Below are 22,232 nucleotides of genomic sequence, written 5' to 3' on the forward strand. Positions count from 1 at the left end.
AGATTTCCTTGGGGCTAGGCCACTCTAGGTTTTTGCAATGCGTCATCTGGAGCCACTCCTTTATTGAGGGCGTTTTGTTTGGATTCATAGTCATACTGGAAGATCCACTCGTTTCATTTTTAATGTTCTCAGTGATAGCTTGAAAACTTCACATGGGCCTGAACGTGAACTGGCTTAAGCAGAGGGACACATCTGACACTGCAGGATTTGATTCCCATGTCAGCGTAGTGTGCTCGTGATGGTAACTTTTGTTAAATTGGTCCCAGCTCACTGCAGGTCATTCACTAATGTCGTTTGGGGATTTTTGCTCACCATTCTCATGATCATTTTAATCCAACAGGGATGTTGGATGATGCATGGAGCACCCAAATCAGCCCAGCCAAATAGTACCTATTTTCCACCATTGTTTACAAATCAATTCTCTAGAAATCCTAAAATATAATTTTCTTTGACATCCTTAAACATACATATTTGACACATTGGCTAAAGCAGTAGAAAATTTAATTCACTTTTAACATTATTTGCAAACAGGACAATCTCCATTATCAGTCTAAATGATTACTCTAGCATGTAACCCCCCCCCCCCAAAAACAAAACACGCACAACATATGCACACGTTTTAACTACAATCTCACATTACAGGACGGACAATACATCATTATTGTTTTTAAAACGATCTGTACATGATTTCTTCACCGAGTAAAAAAAAATAATAATAATAAAATTACGAGGTGGGACAGAAATCCAAATCAAGTGATTCACAGCAGAGAACAGAAACATAACAAAGCAGACGTTTGCTTCTATTTTGACTTCCTTCGTTTGGCCTGGGTGGGACTGGCTCCAGTTTCTGTTGAAAATACGCGCCATGAAGTTTCGATGAAATATGGCAATTGACATTCAGATTTGTTAGTTGACAGCATTTATTCACTTGTGCTACCTTTAACAACAGCCGCGGCAGTCGTTCCAGGCCGTGCTGATCTCTTCCTGACAGCACTTTCTGTTACCGGCTCTTCCTCCACCTCCTTCTCAGCTCGTGAGCTACGTCTACTCGGCCCCTTGGGTTTCTCCACAGCAGCCCTGGGAACAACAGAAGACCAACAAACGGAAGAAAATACAACACGGCATTATTAAAGAGGGGGTAAGTTGAACTCTGCACTACTCAGGAAGATAGAATACCGCGCAGGACTCTGCTGTTTTTCCTCATCTACCACAGATACTGTCCATCTTCATCCAGACAGCTCCACTACGTCAACATGACCACCGCTTGTGTCTTTGCTGCGCAAACATGCTCAAATACATACCTTGGAACTAAGTTGATGGGCGTCTTTCTTTTCTTTGCCCATCTGTGATAGAAGTGGAAAAACAGCGGTAAACTATCAACTGTGCTTGAATAAACATGGCTTCACTTCCAAACCATATGAATGAAGTCTCCAGAGAAGAGATGAGGCCATGAAGGTCAGCCGAGTTGTATATATGCATTGTTGGTCATAACATAAGCAATGTCATTGGGTTTCACCTGAGACATGCATTACCCAAGGATTAGTAGATCGTTACATGCTCATCATACATACCATGTGACGAGGCCACGAGGCTCACTGATTCTCACCATATACCCCGTTGGCAAACCATATGACCTCCCTGAGTTTCAGTGGAGTTAGAAACTTCTAAACATTTCCGAGGTGATTATTAATAAGAAATGTCGAAGTAAATCCCAAGTCTTCAGCTAGACATCTATTCTACAGTAACAACAGCACTCTTGCTATGAGGAGTCTTACCCCGGATCAGGACTTGGTAAGACCTCGTCACCTGAAAGGACAGAAAAAAAAAGAACATCTGTGTAACCAAATTACAAATAAGATCACATCAATTTTCATTTATCTGCATAAAGTGACACACTCACTTGTCTTCGCAACAGCAACTGGCTCTTGTGAAACATCTTGCTGAACAGATTCTAAGAAATGACGAAAAGATAGAGTTACAACATATTTACGAGTTTGAATTAGGGATGTGCTGATCACGTTTTTTTTTGCAGCCAAGTCCGAGTCCCATGATTTAGAGGATGCGCCAATACCGATCTGATACCTTGGCAATGTATTAAGGAGGGGAAATAAGTGCATCCCAATTTTCTCTTTTTAACAAAAATCATATGTAAATATAATAGATCATACAGTGGCTGGTTTTCCGTTTTTTTTTTCATTTTTAAATGAGCACATGGCGTGTTCTGTTTAATGGAGACAGCAACACTGCCTCCCTGCGGACAGAGAAGGGATGACATGAATATCTGAGACGCGTGTGGATTTCTTAATAGTGATGTTTGTGTCCAAAATGAGTGTCCACTGAGCCACAAACACATTTGACAATCCACATTCAGAATTGAATATTTATAAATAGTAAGCCATGACAAATGCGCGCACACAATAAAAACCACCTGTAAATCACGTATATATTTGTGAATGTGAAAAACTAAAAATTACGCCTACATTTGTGAATCCAAAAAAACGTGAATATCATAAACGTGAAAAGTAAATAATTTGTGGATCTAAAAACGTGAAAACCACTGTGTTTACTTCCGCTTTTTCCAGCTGTGTTGTACGTATGCATATTCCCCCGATTCCGACTAGTTGAAAATGAGATGATCAGGCTCGATTTCCAATCATGTGATCTGGACATCTCTAGTTAGAATTAATGTGCGCAGAACTACACATTGAGGACATACAAGTACCTAGCATCCAGCAGAATTTATTTAAAACCTGTATTTACCTGGTGTGGTCTGAATAGTTTCAGCAGGAGCCACTGCTTGTGTAACAGTGGGTTCAAAAGACCCAGGTCCAGTCTGAGAAAGAAGAACTCTGCTGGCAGTAGCAGCGGAGGAATTTGGAGGTGGGATCTCATGAATCAGTCCAGGTGTGGCAACAATTGGTACCAAAGATGATACTGGATTTTGAACTGGACTGCCTGTAGAGAGCAAGGTCGTAGAGGAGGCCACAGTGGTGGTACCAACGACACTGGTGATGGGATTTGGAGACGTTGCAGCCTGGGTGAAGTTTGACAGTACAGTTGTAGGAGGCAATGGAGCCTGGGTAGGAACCTGAGCAGGAACCGAAACAAAAGAGGAGATTGACGGTGTCGTAAGGTTTGGAGTGGCAGCGGTGGTTTGGGCCACTGATGGCTCAGTTGGAACAACATGACTAGGAGAAGGATGGAAGACTTGTGGGGGGGCAGCCACAATGGATACCTGAGCAGGTATTTGGGAATCAGCTGTTCCAGAGAGAGCTATGGTCACTTGCAAAGGTTTACTTTTTATTTGGGCAGTGGGTGCGGCAGACACAAGGCCCTTTCCTCCTGTGTTCATACTGATAGGACTTGAGCAAGGTGGAGATGCAATGGGAGCTTGAAAGGAGGAGGACGTTGAAGGGCTTGGAAGAGATGGTTGGCTGACTGGTGGACTTGATTTTTGAGCTTCAACTACATTTTCTATTTTGGGGGCCCCGTGGTTGATTTGCGTCGGAGTTGAATGCGCACCAATTGGGGTAGCTGAGGACACATTGGTGACGGTCTGAAGGTGTCCAACAGCGCTTCTCGCGAGTTGAGATGCACTTATGTTTGCCCCTGACGACTGTGTGCAACTCGGGGCAGTAGAAAGTTGGATGTTTGTCGTCGACACTTGGATAGGTCCCACCATAGTGACTGACTGAGAAACGACTGTGGTATTGGGCGAGACAGATGTACTCGGGACTTGAAAGATGGGGTTGAATAACACAGGGGTGGTGGTGATAAACTGTGCTGGTCGAGTTACAGGTGTCTGATGCCGAATATCCTGTGGCCGAATATTTTTGTTCGGTAGAGCCACCATTGTGGAGACAATAGAAGCAGGAACTTGAGATGTCGGGGCAGAAGTCATTGGGTTAGGTGTGACAAATACGGTGATCTGGTTAGGAGAAATGGAACTGGACGAAGCAGGAATCTGTATGACGGAGTGAACACTTGTAATAGGTTTGGAGCCCGCGCCAGATTTGAGCATCACGCTGGCTTGGCTTGGACTACAGCTGGTGTTTGAACCGCTGCTAACGGCTAACGAATGACTGCCCTGAGTGGAAGTAGCTGGTTTAGGGCTTACACTCTGGACAACATTTGTGTTCGTGAAGGTCGAACAAAGGCTTGTAGTTGTACTTAAAGTGGAAGTGATACCAGGAGAGGATAAAGGGTTGTCGTTACTGCTGGGGGTGGTATTGAAGGTCACATGGTTAGGATGCATGCTGTGGCTGCTAGTAGCAGTTGACAAAGAAGGCTTGGCTTTAGTGTCTGATTCAGTAAGAGTGACAGATGTAGCAACGGGGGCTGGCATTTCTGCACTTAACTGAAGTTGTCTCTCTGGATCCATGGCTGACTTGGGGCTGTCTTTTGTCATGACGTCCCGAACCATATTCCCATGCACGGGCCGAAGAGGTTTGTTTGCGACGTCTAGAAGCTGGTTGAGTGAAGTGGGAGCGGGCCTGACTGTTCCTCCAGACTCTGGCAGTGGCGCTTTGTGCGTTGACTGCCTATCCACTGCTTGTAACTCCAAATCGGATTTCGGCTGTTGAGGAGCGGGAGGACGAGGACTTGTCATCCGTGGAGCCGATAACTCCCGCACAGGCTGAGGATGCGGCTGAGGCTGAGATACCTGACGTTGCTCGGACGCCATCATTATCTGACCTTCTCTGCTGCCCTCAGGAGGGTTACCTTGCAAACCATGGAAGGGACTCGGAGTCTGTTGTGTCTCCATGCTGCCACTTAATTGCGATACTGGATTTGGTGTTACTGATGTGGGGCTTAGCATCATGGTTTGCCCCTGAGCATTAACCAGCTGTTGAGGTTGGGGAGGGCATGTGATGGCCACTTTCGGACCTTTCTGTCTTCCAGGACTTGGTGTGGTTGATTTACGACTCGAAGCTGGGCTTGACCTTCGACTGTTGCTAGGACTGGCCCTTTTACTCGGTCCTCCAGACTGCTTGTCTGGTTTAGTGCCTCCCCCACCCGTACCAGTAGAAAAAGGTGGTTGACTGTTGCTAGCGTTATTTCCACCACTTCCACTGTTGCTATTGTTGCCTGGTAAAGTCAAGTTTGGAGGCGCCTGTCCAATGGCTTTCAATGTTGTGGGATTAAGGCCCTGTTGGTCAAATCCTCGGTTTAGGTTTGCCTGTCTGGGTGGCAGAGGAATGTTGATTTTAGGGGGAAATAGCCCAGCAATTGAAGCATTGAGCCTTTCTGGCGAAAGGTTGATTTCTGAGGGCTCAGTGCTGGGTGGACGATTAGTTGGGGTGAGGGGGTGATGGTATGGCCTGGGACTGGCCCTGTTGGGGGTTTTTGGTCTGGAACTCTGCGAAGTTGTTGGAACGTTAGGGAAATGAATACCGGACATGGGTGCTCCTTGTTGAGGTTGTGTGGGCAATTGTTGTTGAGGACTGGCTCCAGTGTGCTGGGCCACTGATGACGGAACAGGGCCTTGCTTCATCACGTGGGTTGTGGAGCCCTGGTTGGGTGCCATCATCTGTTGGGTGCCGTTTCCAGACTGCATGGCCATTTCTGCACCACTTGGCCTATCCTGCTTGGGGTGGATCCCAGAAGTTGTCTCATCAGACCCAGTGCTTTGGGGACCCTGGCCTGGATCAGGAAGGGACATTCGTCGAGCAGTACCTGCAAGCTATAATGGAGAAGACAGTAGAGTTGACTCAAATACACTGCACACTGACAATCACTTTTCTTCTCTTTGCGTCAACACTGTATGTAGAAAACCTGACTTTACAAAACGTAGCTTTCCTTAACAATTAAGTCTTTTCTTGAAGAACAGTTGCCATGAAATCACCAGTTGCGCTCACCTGGGGATTTATGATCAGGGGCATTCCTCTTGTTTTGTCAGGTGACGGCGCTAACCCTGCATGTCCTTGAAGGCTGATCATAACAGGCATGTTCCCTTGCTGTGAAACCGGCAGTCTTTGTGCCTCGGGTTGATTGCCAACGACACGAGGAGGAAGTTGACCTCCTGGAGCGATGGCCATGCGATTCTTCTGCTCTTGCTGCATCTTGAGCATCATCAACATCTGCTGCTGTTGCTGCGGTTCAAGGTTTAAATCCAGCAGGATTAGATCAGTGGGTATCTATTGCATCTTGCAAAATGATCTTGCAGTTTAATCAAATTACCTGTTGTTGTAGATGCTGCTGCTGACCCTGCTGCTGTTGCAGCTGATGGTGTACCTGGGATTGGCCTTGAGCTGGGGTCTGTGGTCCTGTCATGCCTTGCTGCCCTTGAGGATTTTGGAGACCTTGCATTTGCAACTGTTGCATCTGCTGCTGCTGCTGCAGTTGTAATTGTTGCTGCATTTGCTGTTGTTGTTGAATGTGTTGCTGTTGTTGAATTTGCTGTTGTTGTTGTTGTTGTTGAATTTGCTGTTGTTGTTGAATTTGCTGCTGTTGTTGAATTTGCTGCTGTTGTTGAATTTGTTGCTGCTGTTGAATTTGCTGCTGCTGCTGTTGAATTTGCTGTTGTTGAATTTGCTGTTGGTGCTGTTGAATTTGCTGCTGTTGTTGCTGTTGGATTTGCTGTTGCATGTGTTGAATTTGTTGTTGCTGCTGTTGCGGCTGCTGTTGCGGTTGCTGCTGCTGCTGCTGCATGAATTGCATCGGTACCTGCTGCAATATCCTTTGATCACCTGTTTGACCAGGGAATACTTGGGGCAAACAGATACCAAATGGAAACATGTCAACAAAGGTACAAAGAACTAGCTACAGCCTACAACTGGACATAGAAACCTAACATCTCTGGTTGCCTCACACATATCCAGCTCTGGTCCTCGAGGGCCGCTGGACTGCCTGTTTAAGCCTCCCTTGCTAAACACACCTAATTGAAATAATATCAGCTTGTCAGCTGATCATTTCAATTTGATGTATTACATAAGGGAGATGTGTAAAACAGGCAGGACAGCGGCCCTTGAGGACTGGGTCTAGCTAGCCCTGGGCTATATGAAGACCAACAACCCTGCGATTGACCCTATTTAAAACCAACTGTACTTAACTGAGCACAGCATGCACTCACCGCAAAAAAATTGTTTTTAGCAATGTCACCTGAAATCATGCCATTTACTATTCTCCTGCTTCAACATGCCACTAAAACTCAATGGACATTACAAATAAAATGACACCCAGGCAAGTGGATTTGTGTGTCATACCTTGGTTCAAATTTGCCTCTAAAAAATATAGCATAATCAAAAAAAATACAGTATGTTTATGAGGCTAATTAATATCTATTTAATACAATGAATTTAAAATATTCTAATGAAAAAAACAATTCCTAAATACCTGCCGGCCTGTTGGGAAAGTCAGCGAGCTTTGTACCAGAGTTGTCCAGGCCTAAACTCGGTTCGCCACCAAAATTTTGCAGGTCAGAATCCTCCATAGTACCAGTCACATCCATACTACTAAAAATATAAGAAAACCATGTGTCAACTTGAATCATAATGGTAATGTACAATATGCTTTGAAAACTTGTCTTTTTGTTGCCAATAAAACTGGTTACCCAGGTCCCTCGATTTGCTGAGGCCCTTCTCCATCTTTTGGCTTCTTCTTTCGTGCAGGTTTCTTTTTTTTGGGTTTGACCTGATTGCTCCCGCCTGCTTGCTTCCCTCCTGGTCCAAATTGGCTGGCTGAGATATCACTCTGCAGCAGATTTACCAGCAGGGGGCTTGTCAATGTTACATCTTTACTGACAGGGAAACCACCTGCCTGTGCACAAGGTCCCCCCATTGGAACCTGAGCCGGGAATTGGGAGTTAAAGTTCATGCCATGACCTGCAAAGTGTCCATTTCCCATTTGCATGTGCTGAGGGCCCCCCATCATGCCTTGTGCCTGCTGTACCTGCATATCAGGGACCATCTGTTGGACCCCCAAATCGCCTGTCCCACTACTGGGATCTCCCAATTGATGTGGGTGTGCTTGAGCTGTCTGTTGTTGTTGTTGCTGCTGCTGCTGCTGCTGTTGTTGTTGCTGCAACATTACTTGCTGCTGCTGTTTCTGCTGCTGCTGTAACTGCTGCTGTTGCAACTGTTGTTGGATAAGAGGATGACCAGCAGGAAGCCTCAACTGTTGCCCATGCATACCCATCATTTGATTAGGATTGACGCTAAGTGGAACCTGTTGAGGCTGCTGCTGATTCATCTGCTGGTGGTGGTGTTGCTGTTGCTGAAGCTGTTGTTGCTGCTGCTGTTGCAGTTGATGCTGCTGTTGTAACTGTTGTTGTTGGAGATGGGCCATTTGCTGTTGCGGTGTCATCTGCTGTGGGCCAACCTGGCCCTGGAACTGAGCCATGTTGCCTGGAACGTTTGGTGAGGGGCCACGCATCATCTGGCCAGGCATGACCCCAGAAGGTATTTTTCCTCCAAATGGCTGTTTGTTGCCTTGCATTTGGTTTACAACCATTTGTTCCATCATGGAATTCTGTTGTTGCTGCTGCTGCTGCTGTTGTTGTTGTTGTTGCAGGAGCATTGCCTGATGCCCTTGGCCTCCAACCATCTGACCCTGCCCATGAATCACCCCCTGGCCTTGTTGAGGCATCATTTGCTTGGGTGGGGTCATCCCTCCTCTCTGCCCTTGACTGAGGGGCCTTGAGAGGACAGTCTGACCTCCACCCTGGCCTTGAACCATCTGGCTGGGGGAGGAGGACACGGGTTGGGCCTGATGCTGGAGGCCTAAGATCGGGGTCTGAAGGCCTGGCTGCTGTTGCTGGGTCATGCTAGGCCCAGTAGCTGTACCTGGGGACTGACCTGGATGGCCACTTTGTACACCCATAACATTGGGTTGGGCATGGATTGAATTTGGTGTGGAGGATGGCTGCTGGACTCCTGATTCAAAGAGTGAAGGAAAACATTGGCAGCATTATCGTAAACAGGTATTGCAAACATTATTTAATGTTAAAAAAAATACATCCAAAGCACAAGCAGTATGCGAATATATTTTTTCAGAATATGCACTTTGTAAAGTTTAGCCTCAAAACTATGGTTTAATGACAGTGATCCACTGAGGGTATTTTACCTGTATGGGTCAATGTTTGGCTGCTCTGTAGCTGCTGATTAGATCCTCCACCGGGGGCTCCTGGCATGCCCACCTGCCCTTGAGCAAAGTTTTGGGTCGGATAGGCCATTGGCCGTTTCGGTATACCTGCGGGCAAAATTTGTTGACTTGTCATCTCAATGCCAATGTAATTCTTGTGATAAGCAGTAGTATATATAACAGTTGATTTATTTATAGTCACAATTATACACAGCGAAGAAAAGCGACCAACCTGGATGAACTTGTGCTCCTGGTTGTCCGTGTTGGGGCATTCCGATGAATCCTTGTTGCATGTTACCTTGTTGGTTGAGGGCTGCTCTTCCTGGTGAGCCAACACCCTGTGGAAAACCCTGCGGAGTTGTAGGCCTCTGAGCCATCATTGGGGGAGTTCCAGGTGAACCCTGTTGAAAAGGAGATGATGAAGACCCCGGCGATTTGGCAGTGAGATTCCCTTGGGGGCCACTTGTAGGTGGAATGGGTGGAGGAGGTCTCGGTGGTCCTACGACACCACCAGGGCCAACCTGTGGAACTTTAGGCTGAGGAGCAGCAAATTGGCCCATTGCCATTTGTTGTTGCTGCTGCAACTGTCCTTGTCCCATAGCATTGAATACCTGACCTGCCTGTTGGCTACCAAATGGATAAGGTGGTGGCGGGTGACTGGGCGTCTGAACTGTAGTAAGAGAGGGAGGGCGTTGAACCATCTGAGCTTGAGGTGGAGGCTTCCTCCAAGCAGGACCTCCTTGGGCGGCTGGTGTCTGGAGGACTCCAGAGGGGTTCCAGCCAGGAGGTATAGCCATTTGGCCTTGTGGGTTGAATGGGGTTCTGGCTCCAAGCTGAGAGAGCTGCGCTTGCTGTTGGGCCTGTTGCTGTTGGTGATGTTGTTGTTGAAGTTGCTGTAAAGCAGCAGGGTTGATTGGTCTGCCAGCCTGCAAAGCCTGCATGTGATGGGCAGCCTGGGGAGGAATGGGGCCATGGGGACCAGGCTGTTGATGCTGAAGCTGCTGCTGCTGCTGAACTGACATGCCTGGCATCATTGGATCCATGACATCTGTGACAGCATAATGTATCATTTTAGCACTTTTGATCAAATGTGCATTCGAAAACATCTCCAACCTGTCTGTGAAGCTGGTCTTGCGACACGTGGATGCATCTGTCCACTATTACCTGGCACCAGAGCTTGACCTGTCATGGCTGAGCCTGGGGGGACCATGGAAGGATTTGACATCCTCACTCCTGCTTGTGGAAAAGTAGCATATTAAACTTTCAATGCAAGGGTTTTTGTGATATGAGAAACCAAGAGAGGGTTGGGCGATATGGCCAAAACATGACTGATACACAACATCAACGTCCCATTTTACAGTCGGTGCAAAATCGGCACCGTTTGAGTCTACTGGAGGGAAACGGCTGCGTTTTGTGTAACCTACCTTTTTTCTACTGCTGATTATAAAAGAATGGAAAAGGCAAATTCAAACATTTTCTTTTTCTGGTTAAAGGAGAGTCTATACTTGGTGTATATTAAATATAGACCATAATATCTCGAGATGGAAAATTCCATAACTAAGTTCGATAGTACTGGTAAAACAAACAACAATTGTTGCAATTCTAGATTTTAGCAACAAATGAGCAGCAATACCTTGACCAGGCTGACTTGGAAACCCCACATCCATTCTCATTTGGCCAGCTGCTCCAATTGGTCCATTAACTCGTACTTCTTGTCCTCGATTTGGTCCCCCTGCAACGTTGATGGCCCCCTCTCCTAAACAATAGAAGAAACTGACACTTGTTATTATTACTTAGTTTGACGCTCTAATGGTGTGTTCAATGGTTGTGAAACAAGATCTGCGTATCTGACCTTCGATTTGCACTGAAAGAATTCCCAGTTCTCGGAGCTGCTGCTGGTGGTTCTGAGCCAGCAGTCTCAGTCGTTCAGCAGCATCCCGTGGAATGTTGAAGGTAACACGCACGCTGTTCCACGGCTCGACATGCTGTGGCTGAAGCGTCTTTGAGTCTAGAAGAGGGCAGAATACAACTTCCAATTGCAGTGTATCGGAAATGGAGTTAACCTATTTTTATTTGAACATAAAGAAGAAAAACAATGTGCAAACCACCACCTCTATAAGAAATATCTATCATGAAGCCAAAACTCACTTCAGACATGTAGCAAGTCAGCTAATGTGAATAGAATTGTGTATAAGCACAATGTATTAGCTAATTGATCAACTAATATTATAGAGAAAGGCATCTCCTTTTTATTCTGAAATTATCGCTGCATGGCAAAGGAACTAATGAGGTAGAAGACATTTTTAATTTTCCACAAATTAACATTAATGGGTATTCATTTTAAAGTTCAGACATATGTTCTGCCTGTAATTTACATCTTTAGTTTATTCATGATAGATTTTTTCTAATTGGCCAATTAGACGTGATCTGATTTTTTTTTTTTTTCCCTGCCAAATATCGACATCATCCTCATAAAAATCCATTATGGTCGGGCCCTGCTAATGACAAGTACACGGTTTGATCAGAAAGAAAAGATGGGTTTAACTAAAGCATACTGACCCATGTCAAGCATATTGGGTATACCACTGAGCACAGTGTCAAGTTTCATTTTGAAGTCTTCGTCTTCCATATTCCCTTGAAAAGCAACAAAAACAGTAGAATGCGCTCCTGGCCCACTTGTGCCTTCTGTGGCATCATTGTGGTTGTCCTCTTCAGTCTCAGGGCTTCTGTGGCAACTGTCAACCTCATCGCCGACACCAGAGTCCCAATCTGAGTCACTCTCACGCTCCAGGTCCTCCTCGGACCGTTGGGACAGCTGAGCTGGAGTGCCTCGATGAGCCATTCTCCTCTTTGTCTGGGAGTGGCGTTGAAGCCGTTTTACGCTAAAATTGCACATGAGAAAACAAGCGATTACAATTTATTCCTGATTACCACTGACATTGTCAAATGATTAGAAGAGTCAGCAACTGGTGGTTTTGAGATTTCATTGTCGCCTGCACAGGTTCAGTAGAGCTGGATTTCGCAAAACAGCCCCACAACACAAGTCAATTCAATTGTATTTTCTTCACTGTTTACAATGATTTACTGCAGCTCGTTGGGAATTGTAAACATATTTGACACATTTATTGAAGAATTGAGCAGTTACGCAGCTGAACAATTTCGATGTAGCTGGTGAGGCAAAAATAATTAGAGCCCCACAAAAAAAGATATGGTTGGGGTAAGGAAAAGTAGGATGATAATAATTTAAATGTCAAAAGGTTCAAGAGTTTAATCGATAAAATCGATGTTAAAAAAAACAAAAAAACCTTAGTGGACTGTCATAGCCCTCACGGCCAGAGCTGGAATCGGGAGCCATTTAATGTATAAACCAGTACAACCATAACACGGCAGGCCAAGAATTATTCACTCCGACAAATGACCAATGAGAGCCATTCTACCTTCTTATTTAATATTTCAATTCTGTCACATTCATGCACCAAATACTTCGGGATAAGATATTCGGGCACTCGCAGTTAAGCAGCATTACAAAATAAAAAGATGTTCTTCTTGCATGAGTGACATTCATTCAAACATCTTGCTGGCAGTAAAACACGTGTTGTTGCAGTGTATGTTTAGCGTTAAAGTGATGTGTCAACGCACGAAATGCTCACATTATCTCATTTAAGCAGTAACTACAAAATAATAAAATAATCGGCCCTGCAGTTGTAGCGGGCCATGGCACAAAGCCTTGATACCATGGGGGGCGGGGGGCTCGATCAGAAATTGTGCATAAATGTATTTTGCATTGCTTCACGATAAAATTAGCTTGTCGTGTAATATATTATATATTCGAAACTGATCAAGTCTATGACCAGGCTGATCCTTCGAGCATCCAAGCAAGCAATCAACTAGCAATAGCCAGCGACGTCCAGGTAATACACCACGGATGCTTCGAAAATGCACATAATAGCTTCTGAATTCTTTTGGAGGTAAACGGATCAGCCACGCCTTGTTCATTGCAGGATACTCAACGATGAGGAAAAAGCCTTACCACACATAGTTTCTCTGAAAATAAATTCGACCTGTCGACATCTGCTAGCCAAATTAGCTAACAAAACAGGGTAGCAAAGAAAAACACATTAAGCACAGTTAGCGTTTCCGTTTAGGCTTTTCAAAATAAATCAAATAATTAAGCAAACGGTGACAGTGAAATGTACTGGCATGTACAAATGTAGACCATACATAAGTTTGATAATGTCCACAAAAAAAGCTAAAAACAAAAGTAAGGAATAATTTAATCAGTGGAACAAGTGCAAATGATGAACAGATGCAATAGAGCACTCTTCAGTTCCATTTTATTATGAGGATGGACGTATGAAAAACAATCACATAAAATCGTTCCAAATGTGTGCATGGCACTCTACAGACAACAAAGCATGAAAGCCATATTGCACTATTTAGGATTAAATTAAATCACCAGCGTACACTAAAATAGAACCACTTTAAGAACTTGACAACCGCTATCAATTCTAACCTTTATGTACGCAACCTAAAGTAATTTGAAATATAAATAAACAATCTGTGGTTGCATGCATTGAAAAAACACGACAACAAAACACCTGTACACATCAAAATACAGTAACAATTGTGAATAACATTTTTCTGGTAACTTGTTGGTCAAACATCTAACTAAGCATCTAATCAAAGTTACACAGCAAAGTAACAACCACTGTACTTTTTTTCCCCATTGTGGTCATTCTATGGTGCAACAATTCAGATGAACAGCTTGGCTTGAATATTGGCTTGTTGATTAGTAGTATCACGCCGCTGGACAATTGCTTGAGAAGTTCTTGCACCATTTGCACAATTGTTGCTGCATCAAAATTACTGTACTACTGCCCAATTTAAAATGCTGCATCATTGGCAGACTTGTTACTGAATCAGTTTTACCGCAGTTACATTGATTTACGACTTTCAACACCTACAGAACTTGTTCGTGTCCGTACAGCAGCAATATTGTATTGTATGCAGATGCTCATGCAGTTTCAAAGAAGCCTGCCTGGAAAACATTACATCTGTAAATTTCACATTTATTTTCATAGATTAATTGTAGATTAACTTGAATCGGATACACAAAAGATACACATTTTTCTATGTATGCTTAGCACACATCAGGAATGTCATTTTGGGTGGAAGAACAGATAATATTCAACTGTGGTAGGCAGGCCAAAAATGGTCTCTTGGACCATATAATATGTTCAAGCTACAACTGCAAAGTAATTTCAAACCACATTTATGTAATTTGGTTTTACCAGAACAGTCCATTGTTCTTCGATTTATTCAGTGTCGAAAATTAATAAGCAGCTTGTTTAAATTTGGTTTTACCAGGAACAGCCCATTGTGATTCAATTTATTCAGTGTCCAAAATTAATAAGCAGCTTCAGGAGTGTTTTTGGACAACAGCTAAGTCCTGGAGTGTTCAAGGGCTAAGGCATCAGCACTACGGGGGTCTGTCACGCCAGTGATAAGGTCATTAGTTCTCCAAGTACCCTCTACTAATGACAAAACATTTATCCTCTCAACCTTGTGTCCTTGACCCTGCAGGAGCTCAATGTCTTCATCCAGAAATTCAGCTGTAAGAGAAGATAGGGCATTGGGATTTGTTGCAATCATCAATATAGTTTCAATAACTTGTTATTTAGTTCTGGAATTACTTTAATAAACACAAGTTTAAAGTGAAAGTCAACCAAAAAAAAAAAATCTTGACAATGACATTTTGTATGTGCCCCCACTAGTCTAAACACCATATGCTAATAAATATTGAGTTTGTGGAATACGAGTCAAGCAGCAAAATTTATAAATTTTTATGCATCTCAGATGGCGGCCATTTTGCCACTTGCTGTTTTCAGCTTGTCAGTCGATTGAAAATGACATCACAATTAGCAGCTCAGATCACAGCCAATCACGGCTCAGCTTCAGAAAACTGGTGAGCCGTGATTGGTTGAAACCTTGGGAAACTGTGATGTCATTTTCAGTTGACAGCAAGTGGCATAATGGGTGGGGCCTGACATGGATAAAAAAAAATGGTAGATTATCCCTCTTTAGTTCATATTCCACAAACAAAACATTGATATGAACACTGTGTTTCAACAAGTTGGGCTAAACAGAACATATTATGACAAAGACATTTTGGGGCTGACTCCCCCTTGAAGAAGCAAATGTCATAAAATGTTTAAAATCTTTGCAGCTGAGATTGAAAAATACCTTTGAAAAAAAATTCACAAAATGCATTGCACAATTTTTGAAGAGAGCCTAGAATATCCGCAAATTAAAGGAATTGGAAAAAACTTACAGTCCACGAGTAGGGTGTCTGTATCCAGCTCTGGGTGGAGTCTACCATAAGATAAACTGTCAGTCATATTTTTACGTGAAGACAAAACATTTAGCAGCACCTGTGACAGAAAAGAAAACATCACACCATTAAATGAAAAAAAAAAAAAAGCAAGATAATGCGAAAAAAATATAAATTATTCACATCCGGCTAGCCCTCGGCTTCAAAATACCACAGTTGATTGTCAAAATTCAGTCGTGTCATGTAAGATAATCACCTGTGTGATGCCACTAAGAGCTTTTGCTCCATTGGAGGATCCAACTGCAATGTATGTACCGCACATCCTGTTGGAAGGCCTCACCACAGTGGGCATCAGGAAGGACAATGGTCGCTTTCCAGGCAGGACGCTGTTATGCTAAATACATTAACCATGTTTCAGAACGCGATAAGAAATCAACATCCAATATTAGAAATTACAGTGGTGCATTGAGATACAAGCGACCCCCACATAGGAGGTTTTGAAACACGGCCAATGTTTTTGCTTTGACTTGAGAACTCAAAGAGAAGAAACACATTTTCAATCATTTCAGTGAGAAATGATTTGAGTTATGAATGAGGCCACGAAAAAAATGCACGACAAATAAGGTTTACTTACAGGGTTCGGTGTGGAGCTTTGGGTTTTATTAGGCCAAGAGAAGGCCATGATTTGGCTGTTCAAAAGGATTCCTGAAGGAGTCACTATCCGACTGCCAAATGGTTTATTTAAGGAACTAAAAGATCAAAATATGGTGTGTAACTATTCTCTCTTTAATATTAACAATGAAAACACGCCAATGTGATGTTTTACCTTACAACTGAGACTATGTGGTCATCTGGGCCCATGATCATGACCTGGGCAGCTGCAACGCCATCTTCCAAACTAAACGAAGGCGTGTAATGGCTGGCTGGAAAGGTCTGAAAGTCACTGATCATTTGGCGGAGAAAGGACGCCTGTTCTTTGCTTAGAGATTGGACATGGAAGGACTCTATGAATGAGCCTGACAGAAAACAGATTTGAATGCAGCAGAGCAATGCACGTTTTATTACCTCAACATCCTCGTGACTATATCTGAGACTGAAGTGTCAAACATGGGGTCCCCTAGGCCACTCGCCATGGCCAAAGCTATTTTCACCGACTGGAAGACATCAGTGGACAAATCACTCTACAGTGGAACCTCGTCGTAGCGGATCTGGAACTAATAGATTGTGACGGATCAAGAATAATGTCCAGTTGACTTAAATGCCCCTTTTTTATTCATTTATTTATATATTATTTTATTTATATATTATATATATATATATATAAATATAAAATTTTATTATATATTATTTATTATTATTTCCAGGATTGACTAGCAATATGTTTTATTTAAGAATTTATGCTTTATTGTAAGGATGCCTGGGCGCTTTGTACAGTGGCAACATTACATTACTTATTGATCAAAAAACATGCCCTATTAGGAAATTGTCTATTCGTCAGGTAAATTGAGGTTCCACTGTACTGTATTTGAAATAAGTTTTAATGAACGAATGGTTAATATTACCTCTGCAGTCCAGTGATAGGTGTGGTTCCTGGGCACCTGGTTGGTAATGTTGTAACCTTCCAGGATGTTGAGAGCTGCGATCAGGCCAATACCCGCATGAGGTGCCGGAGCCACCATCACATCGTGTCCTTCATAAACATTCACAAAGAACAATATGTCAGTTGTAGTTATTGCTGCTGCAAAAAAAAAAAAAGGAAAATGGAGAATGAAACTGGTACTCGCCTTGATAGCTAATGTGTTCTGGCTGCTGTAGGACTGTGCTGTAGTTCCCAAAGTCATCTTCTATGAGCACCCCACCACTTGCTTGCACCTTGAAATGAGCGCAACAAAGAAACACAATAGTCAAGACAGTTTCTGAGTCAGATGACTGAAATCAGATACAAGCGACCTGACTTGACCTGATGAAGTGTTTTTGCGTAACGAACCACTGTTTGTCTGATCGTTGGCTTTGACTTGCGAGCAAAAAATTGAACTCAACCAAACTCACTTCACAACAAGTAGCAGTTGTTGTGGTGACAAATTCATGAGGCTTCAAGCTGTTTAACATCACACTCAAGTTTAATGACAAAACAAATAAATTTTAGAAGAGAGTCACGCGCTCCATTGTCTATTTAAAACACCTTCCATGACTTACCTTTACAAGGTGAATGCTAACTATGTTTACCTGGATAGACAGGCTAATGAATATCATCTACTATGTGGCGGTTTAAGGAATGCTTTAAGGAATGATTTTTTTTAACACAAATTGTGCACCAAAAGTAACAATTCTCATTAAACAACTTATATTACTGCAGATTAAATTCAAAGTAGTTGCACAAAACTCTTCATTTGTTTGCGTGACTGTATTATACTGTCACCCAATGGCTGTGCACACCCCTAATAGAGTGATATTTTCTTTATTAAAAATTACAGAACATTACATTGTTGTTTTTAGCGAAGGCTTTAACTCATGGGTCAATTGCCATTGATTTTAAATGGGGAAATTCATCTGACATATCGTACAAATAGTTTAAGCGTTGCCTGTATATCCCACTGTACATCCCACTGTACTTCGTTTGAGTGCTTTTGATAATCAAATATTTATAATTTATTAAATTTATCATGTCAGGGCATCCGAGTGTGTGAAGAGTAAAGATGATGTTGATATTTGTGAAATCTTTACCGCAGAAACAATTTCCTGCGTCAGGTTTCCACTGTAGAACTCTGGTATCCCTTTAACTGCGATTGCATCCAAGACGCTGGCCAAATCCAGTCGTCTGCTCAACAACCCAGAGAGGGGAGCCTGGCCATTAGGTAGGAAAAGATCCCGAAATGCATCCGATATGTTCTGGTCCTTAACGTTCGCAAGAGCTTCAGCTAGGGATACAAAGAGATGGTAGACATCAAATTTAATTTCCTACAAGTGACTTACACATCACAATACTATTATGACTTACCCAATTCATGAGTGACATTAAATCCGTTTCTTGCCACATCTGCTGCCAAAGAAACCACGTCCTTCCACGGTATTCTGGCAAATTTACGACATGGAATAATGGCTTAGTTGACAAAGGTTTGAAAACTTTTAAAATACAAAACAAATAACAGATTTTTCATCTGTACTGCTTCTGCTAGGATAGGACAGCAGCTTCAGTGAAAGATAAACAATGAAAGATAAATATCAGTTGTGCCTCAGCTAGGTAAAATGTATTATTACATACGTACTTGCCATAAAGTTGGTGTGCCTGATGCATTCCACTTAGCATGCCTGGTACTCCAACAAGTAGACCGGGCTGAAAGCAACATGAATTGCACAGTTACAAAATCATAAAAGTATGGTTAGCTTAGCAACTACATGAGAGGAAATATGCCTCACGTTGAGATCAAGGCTCGTTTGGAGTAATTCTTCCCGAATGGCAGCCGGCGCTGTTTCTCGGAAGTCAATGACTCTTGTCTCATTTTTACGGATGTCATGCACCAACATAACTCCCCCCCTGAGGACATCATACAGACAATAAAAATTCTTCCCTCATGCCATACGTGATTTTTCTTTCTACAACTCACCCTCCTAAACCAGAGGTGTGGGGGTGTACAATGCCCAAACAGAGGGCAGCGGTGATGGCAGCATCAACACTGGACCCCTGCTTCCCCAAAACCTCAAACCCGAGGGATGTGCACCGAGCCACATCTGTCACCACCGCTCCTTGGTGAAAGACCTGGCAAGAAAAATAAGGCGATCGGTGTGTGTGACTTAGAGGTGTAAAAATTTAGCGATTAATCGACAACAAATCGATCATCAAATTAATCGTCTTGTTATTCAATAAAGTAATCATGTAGAGAGTTTTTCCAATTTTTTGGGGAATTCTCTGATTTCTCTAGTCCTTCATGAAAGCAGACAGATTTTGTTTTTGTGTTAATCAAAATAAGACATTTGCAAACATCTGCTTTTATTTTGGAAAACAGTGACCATCAGTCCGACTTGTGTAAATTTACTTAAATCCATTGCTTTTTAATTACTAAATAATACCAATAGTTAAAAAATTTACCCAGTTATTCGATTAGTCGTTAGAATAATCGATAGAATAATCGATTATTCAACAGTAACAGCCCTAGTATGACTTCTCTTGCAAGGCCAGAATTATTTCATCAAATCAACCCTATTTTTGCATGCTGATGCTCACTCCCACCTGGGGGTCTCCAAAGTAGATCTGCATGATGAGAGCAACAGTGACCCCTGTGGCAAATGTGAGACAGGCTGTGATGATGACGTTCAGACCGTCCCTCTGGCAAGCACAATCTTCCGAAAAAGGATTGCTAGTGGTCTCCCTCAAGGACACGTCATCGTAATAAGCCAGGTCAGATGCCGAGGAAGGGAGACGCTGGAGACGAGCAGAACTCAAGAACACATCGGGGTCTAGAATGGAAAATATATCAGATATTTTTAACAACACTTTTCTGAATTCCTCATGCATGCCCCATCCTAAGTGACTTTTGAGGACAGCTTTTAGTTTTAGGAAACACCAGGTGACACAGTTTGACCCACCTGTCTCTTGCTCGGCTAAGACATCATCGTCTTTACGAGATTTTAAGGCATTGTCCCCCTGGATAACTTCATCCTCTGGCAACCTCGGGAAGCTTGTGATGCTCATGTAGTCCACCGGAGAGTAGGCACTGCCCAGTGTTGTCTCTGGAGTGGCATCTTTAGCCACCACAAATCCTTGAGGGTAATCTGCCACGACTTCAGGGGATGAATTTTGCATGGCTGTTCTTCTGGATTGTGCTGGTCACTCACTGCACCTGTCCTCTCTTTAAATATAACATTTGACGCATAACTTTTATTAACATAACAGCACAACTGCGGTCCACAGCCTTTTTATGAGTGTATAAGTGTATTCGTCATGAGAAAAATCACGGGAAAAAAAACTATATAAGTTGTATCAGACTATAAACCGCAGGGTTCAAAATTTGAGAAGAAAGTAGCAGCTTATAGTCCGAAATTTACGGTAATAGTAGAGAGGCTATATTTGGAGACCCTTTGTAATTAGTGTCAGGGTTTCTTTTCAGGCCCACTTCTTGGTTAGAATCAATTCTATGTCAAATTGGATCACAGTCTAATCTTTTGTTTATCACTCCTTGCTAAGAATGTGGTGTGTTGCTCCGATGACGGTGCATTTTGACAAGCGTGCGAGCAGGAACCTGCAGAACATGACACGTGCAGATCAGCTTATCTTCAATTCCATGGTTGACTTGCTTTACATTGATGACTTGTCGATACTGTGCCTTTGCTTAACAGCACCGCGTCGACACAATATTCAATTACAAACAACAAAAAGGACCAAACATTACCTGTCAGGAATTTCCGTGCGCTCTTTGCACGAGCCAGCTAACAAGCTACGGCAAATTCGAATCAATTACGGGCCCGAAAATAAGACACGCAAGCTCCTTACTTACCGTGCCGGCCGGGTGAGTGAGGAAATCGGAAATATTCCTTTTGACGGATTATCACTCGTGTTTAGGTGTCGCGGTCATGTCGTTCTTTAATACTAAAACAAAACGATCGTTTCCCCCGCTGGAATGTGTTTCACTGTTTAGGGAGGGTGTCCAACCTGCACAACTTGTTCGGGAAAACATATCACTGTTGGAGACGCGCCGAGATATGTTTTGAGAATAACAACCAGTGCGTGTCCACAAACCGAAGTGTCACAGTGACTGTTGTTGTCATCCCTGTAATCTCCTCCGCCTCCTCCTTCCATGGACGTCACGTATATTGGGCGCGTTTGGAAACTCGAACGCCCGCTGAGAGTGTGGATTCAAAGAGGCAGTTCGTTCCGTTCCCATTAATGTCCGAAGCCATCACTCCGTGTCCACGGTTGGAGCGCCTAAGTGCGCGCAACGGCATCTCAGAGATACATTTGAATGGATGGATGGACTTCCAATAGAACCCTTGCGGCTGAGGCTAGAGGGCAGCCATTTTACGTTGCCACTGTTACGAACACTTTTTGCACTGCTGGGAGCTGGTAATAACAGTAAGACGAGGTCATCAGCTATCACCAGGTCCTATCAGGGTCCCAGGAACACCCTTGCCTAGCTAGGGAAGCTGCGGGTCAGTTTATTGAGCAAGACGAGCAGGTTGTCCAGTAACTAGTGATAAGGCTGTTCAAATCTCAGCTGTTTTGGCACAACAAACCAGGCTGATAGTGGATTCCCTGCCTAAATAAAAATCTTTTTATATTTGAATTGCAACAGGTTTTCATTTTTCAATTCACATTAAATACAGGCAGGTAATTACAATAAAGGCTAGAGTAAAGGCTATAAAAAACAAAACCTCAATTCAAAGCTACTTATGACACTAATGTTCAGAATTTAGGATGTTAATAAAATGAACAATATAATGCAATACAATATACGCTAATAAATTCCATGAAAAAAAACATGGTTTTCCATGTGTCTCAGTTATCTTTAACTTTAACCTTCTCGTTGCCTGTTGCTATTTTTAGCATGTAGATCATACTTTGGTCAGTACAAATCTGAGCAGAGGGCAGGCACTCCTCAACCACTTTTTAATCCTAAAAAATAAAAATGAAATGTATCTGCAGCTTGTACAACAAAAGCACAAATATTTCTCAGATATAGACCCCGGTATCTGAAATATTATGTTCTCAAAGCTGCTATCCTTAGGGGAATTTGTCATAGATCCCTTGTGGTTTCATTGTATCCTCCCGGGGAGCATGTATTAGGGGCTACGTTCCCACCCTGGACAGCCTGTCCTTGCTTTTTGC

The 22,232-nt window shown here is 43.1% G+C and overlaps 2 protein-coding genes across 7 annotated transcripts; both read right to left on the reverse strand.

Annotated features, from left to right (window-relative positions):
* Positions 1 to 484: 484 nt before the first annotated feature.
* Positions 485 to 13,221, reverse strand: ncoa6 (nuclear receptor coactivator 6). Of its 6 annotated transcripts, XM_037276660.1 has the most exons (18): positions 13,112 to 13,221; positions 11,641 to 11,963; positions 10,934 to 11,089; positions 10,715 to 10,837; positions 10,195 to 10,317; positions 9,314 to 10,129; positions 9,064 to 9,189; positions 7,891 to 8,873; positions 7,553 to 7,785; positions 7,336 to 7,454; positions 6,181 to 6,707; positions 5,859 to 6,092; positions 2,761 to 5,683; positions 1,901 to 1,951; positions 1,776 to 1,806; positions 1,302 to 1,343; positions 938 to 1,077; positions 485 to 847 (listed from the first exon to the last, which is right to left on the reverse strand). In XM_037276660.1, exons 1-18 carry the CDS (start codon positions 13,150 to 13,152, stop codon positions 801 to 803), a joined length of 7,038 nt encoding a protein of 2,345 aa, XP_037132555.1. In that variant the 5' UTR covers positions 13,153 to 13,221; the 3' UTR covers positions 485 to 800. The 6 variants fall into 6 exon arrangements, with proteins under 6 accessions (XP_037132555.1, XP_037132521.1, XP_037132530.1 ...); XM_037276626.1 differs by having other exon boundaries at positions 7,553 to 8,873; positions 10,195 to 10,314; XM_037276635.1 differs by having other exon boundaries at positions 7,336 to 7,451; positions 7,553 to 8,873.
* A 177-nt stretch (positions 13,222 to 13,398) lies between these two features.
* LOC119137419 (glutathione hydrolase 7) lies at positions 13,399 to 21,451 on the reverse strand. The gene is made up of 16 exons (XM_037276721.1): positions 20,905 to 21,451; positions 19,997 to 20,259; positions 19,641 to 19,867; positions 19,018 to 19,169; positions 18,830 to 18,947; positions 18,679 to 18,746; positions 18,411 to 18,484; positions 18,137 to 18,330; positions 17,197 to 17,284; positions 16,975 to 17,102; positions 16,478 to 16,566; positions 16,239 to 16,391; positions 16,047 to 16,161; positions 15,669 to 15,806; positions 15,413 to 15,512; positions 13,399 to 14,693 (listed from the first exon to the last, which is right to left on the reverse strand). Exons 2-16 carry the CDS (start codon positions 20,211 to 20,213, stop codon positions 14,524 to 14,526), a joined length of 2,031 nt encoding a protein of 676 aa, XP_037132616.1. The 5' UTR covers positions 20,214 to 20,259; positions 20,905 to 21,451; the 3' UTR covers positions 13,399 to 14,523.
* Positions 21,452 to 22,232: the final 781 nt, after the last annotated feature.

The sequence above is a fragment of the Syngnathus acus genome, chromosome 2, assembly GCF_901709675.1.
Source record: "Syngnathus acus chromosome 2, fSynAcu1.2, whole genome shotgun sequence".
NCBI lineage: Eukaryota > Metazoa > Chordata > Actinopteri > Syngnathiformes > Syngnathidae > Syngnathus > Syngnathus acus.

Excerpts from the sequence above, each read along its gene's own strand:
- ncoa6 (XM_037276617.1), bottom strand. The coding sequence starts at position 13,152 with ATGTCGACAGGTCGAATTTATTTTCAGAGAAACTATGTGTG. Across the intron at positions 10,130-10,194 it reads AAGACCAGCTTCACAGACAG|ATGTCATGGATCCAATGATG; the intron begins GTTGGAGATGTT and ends ATGCTGTCACAG. Across the intron at positions 1,807-1,900 it reads AGTTGCTGTTGCGAAGACAA|GTGACGAGGTCTTACCAAGT; the intron begins GTGAGTGTGTCA and ends CTGTCCTTTCAG.
- LOC119137419 (XM_037276721.1), bottom strand. The coding sequence starts at position 20,213 with ATGCAAAATTCATCCCCTGAAGTCGTGGCAGATTACCCTCAAGGATTT. Across the intron at positions 18,747-18,829 it reads AAACGAGCCTTGATCTCAAC|CCCGGTCTACTTGTTGGAGT; the intron begins GTGAGGCATATT and ends TGTTGCTTTCAG. Across the intron at positions 16,567-16,974 it reads CCTATCACTGGACTGCAGAG|TCGGTGAAAATAGCTTTGGC; the intron begins GTAATATTAACC and ends GATGTCTTCCAG.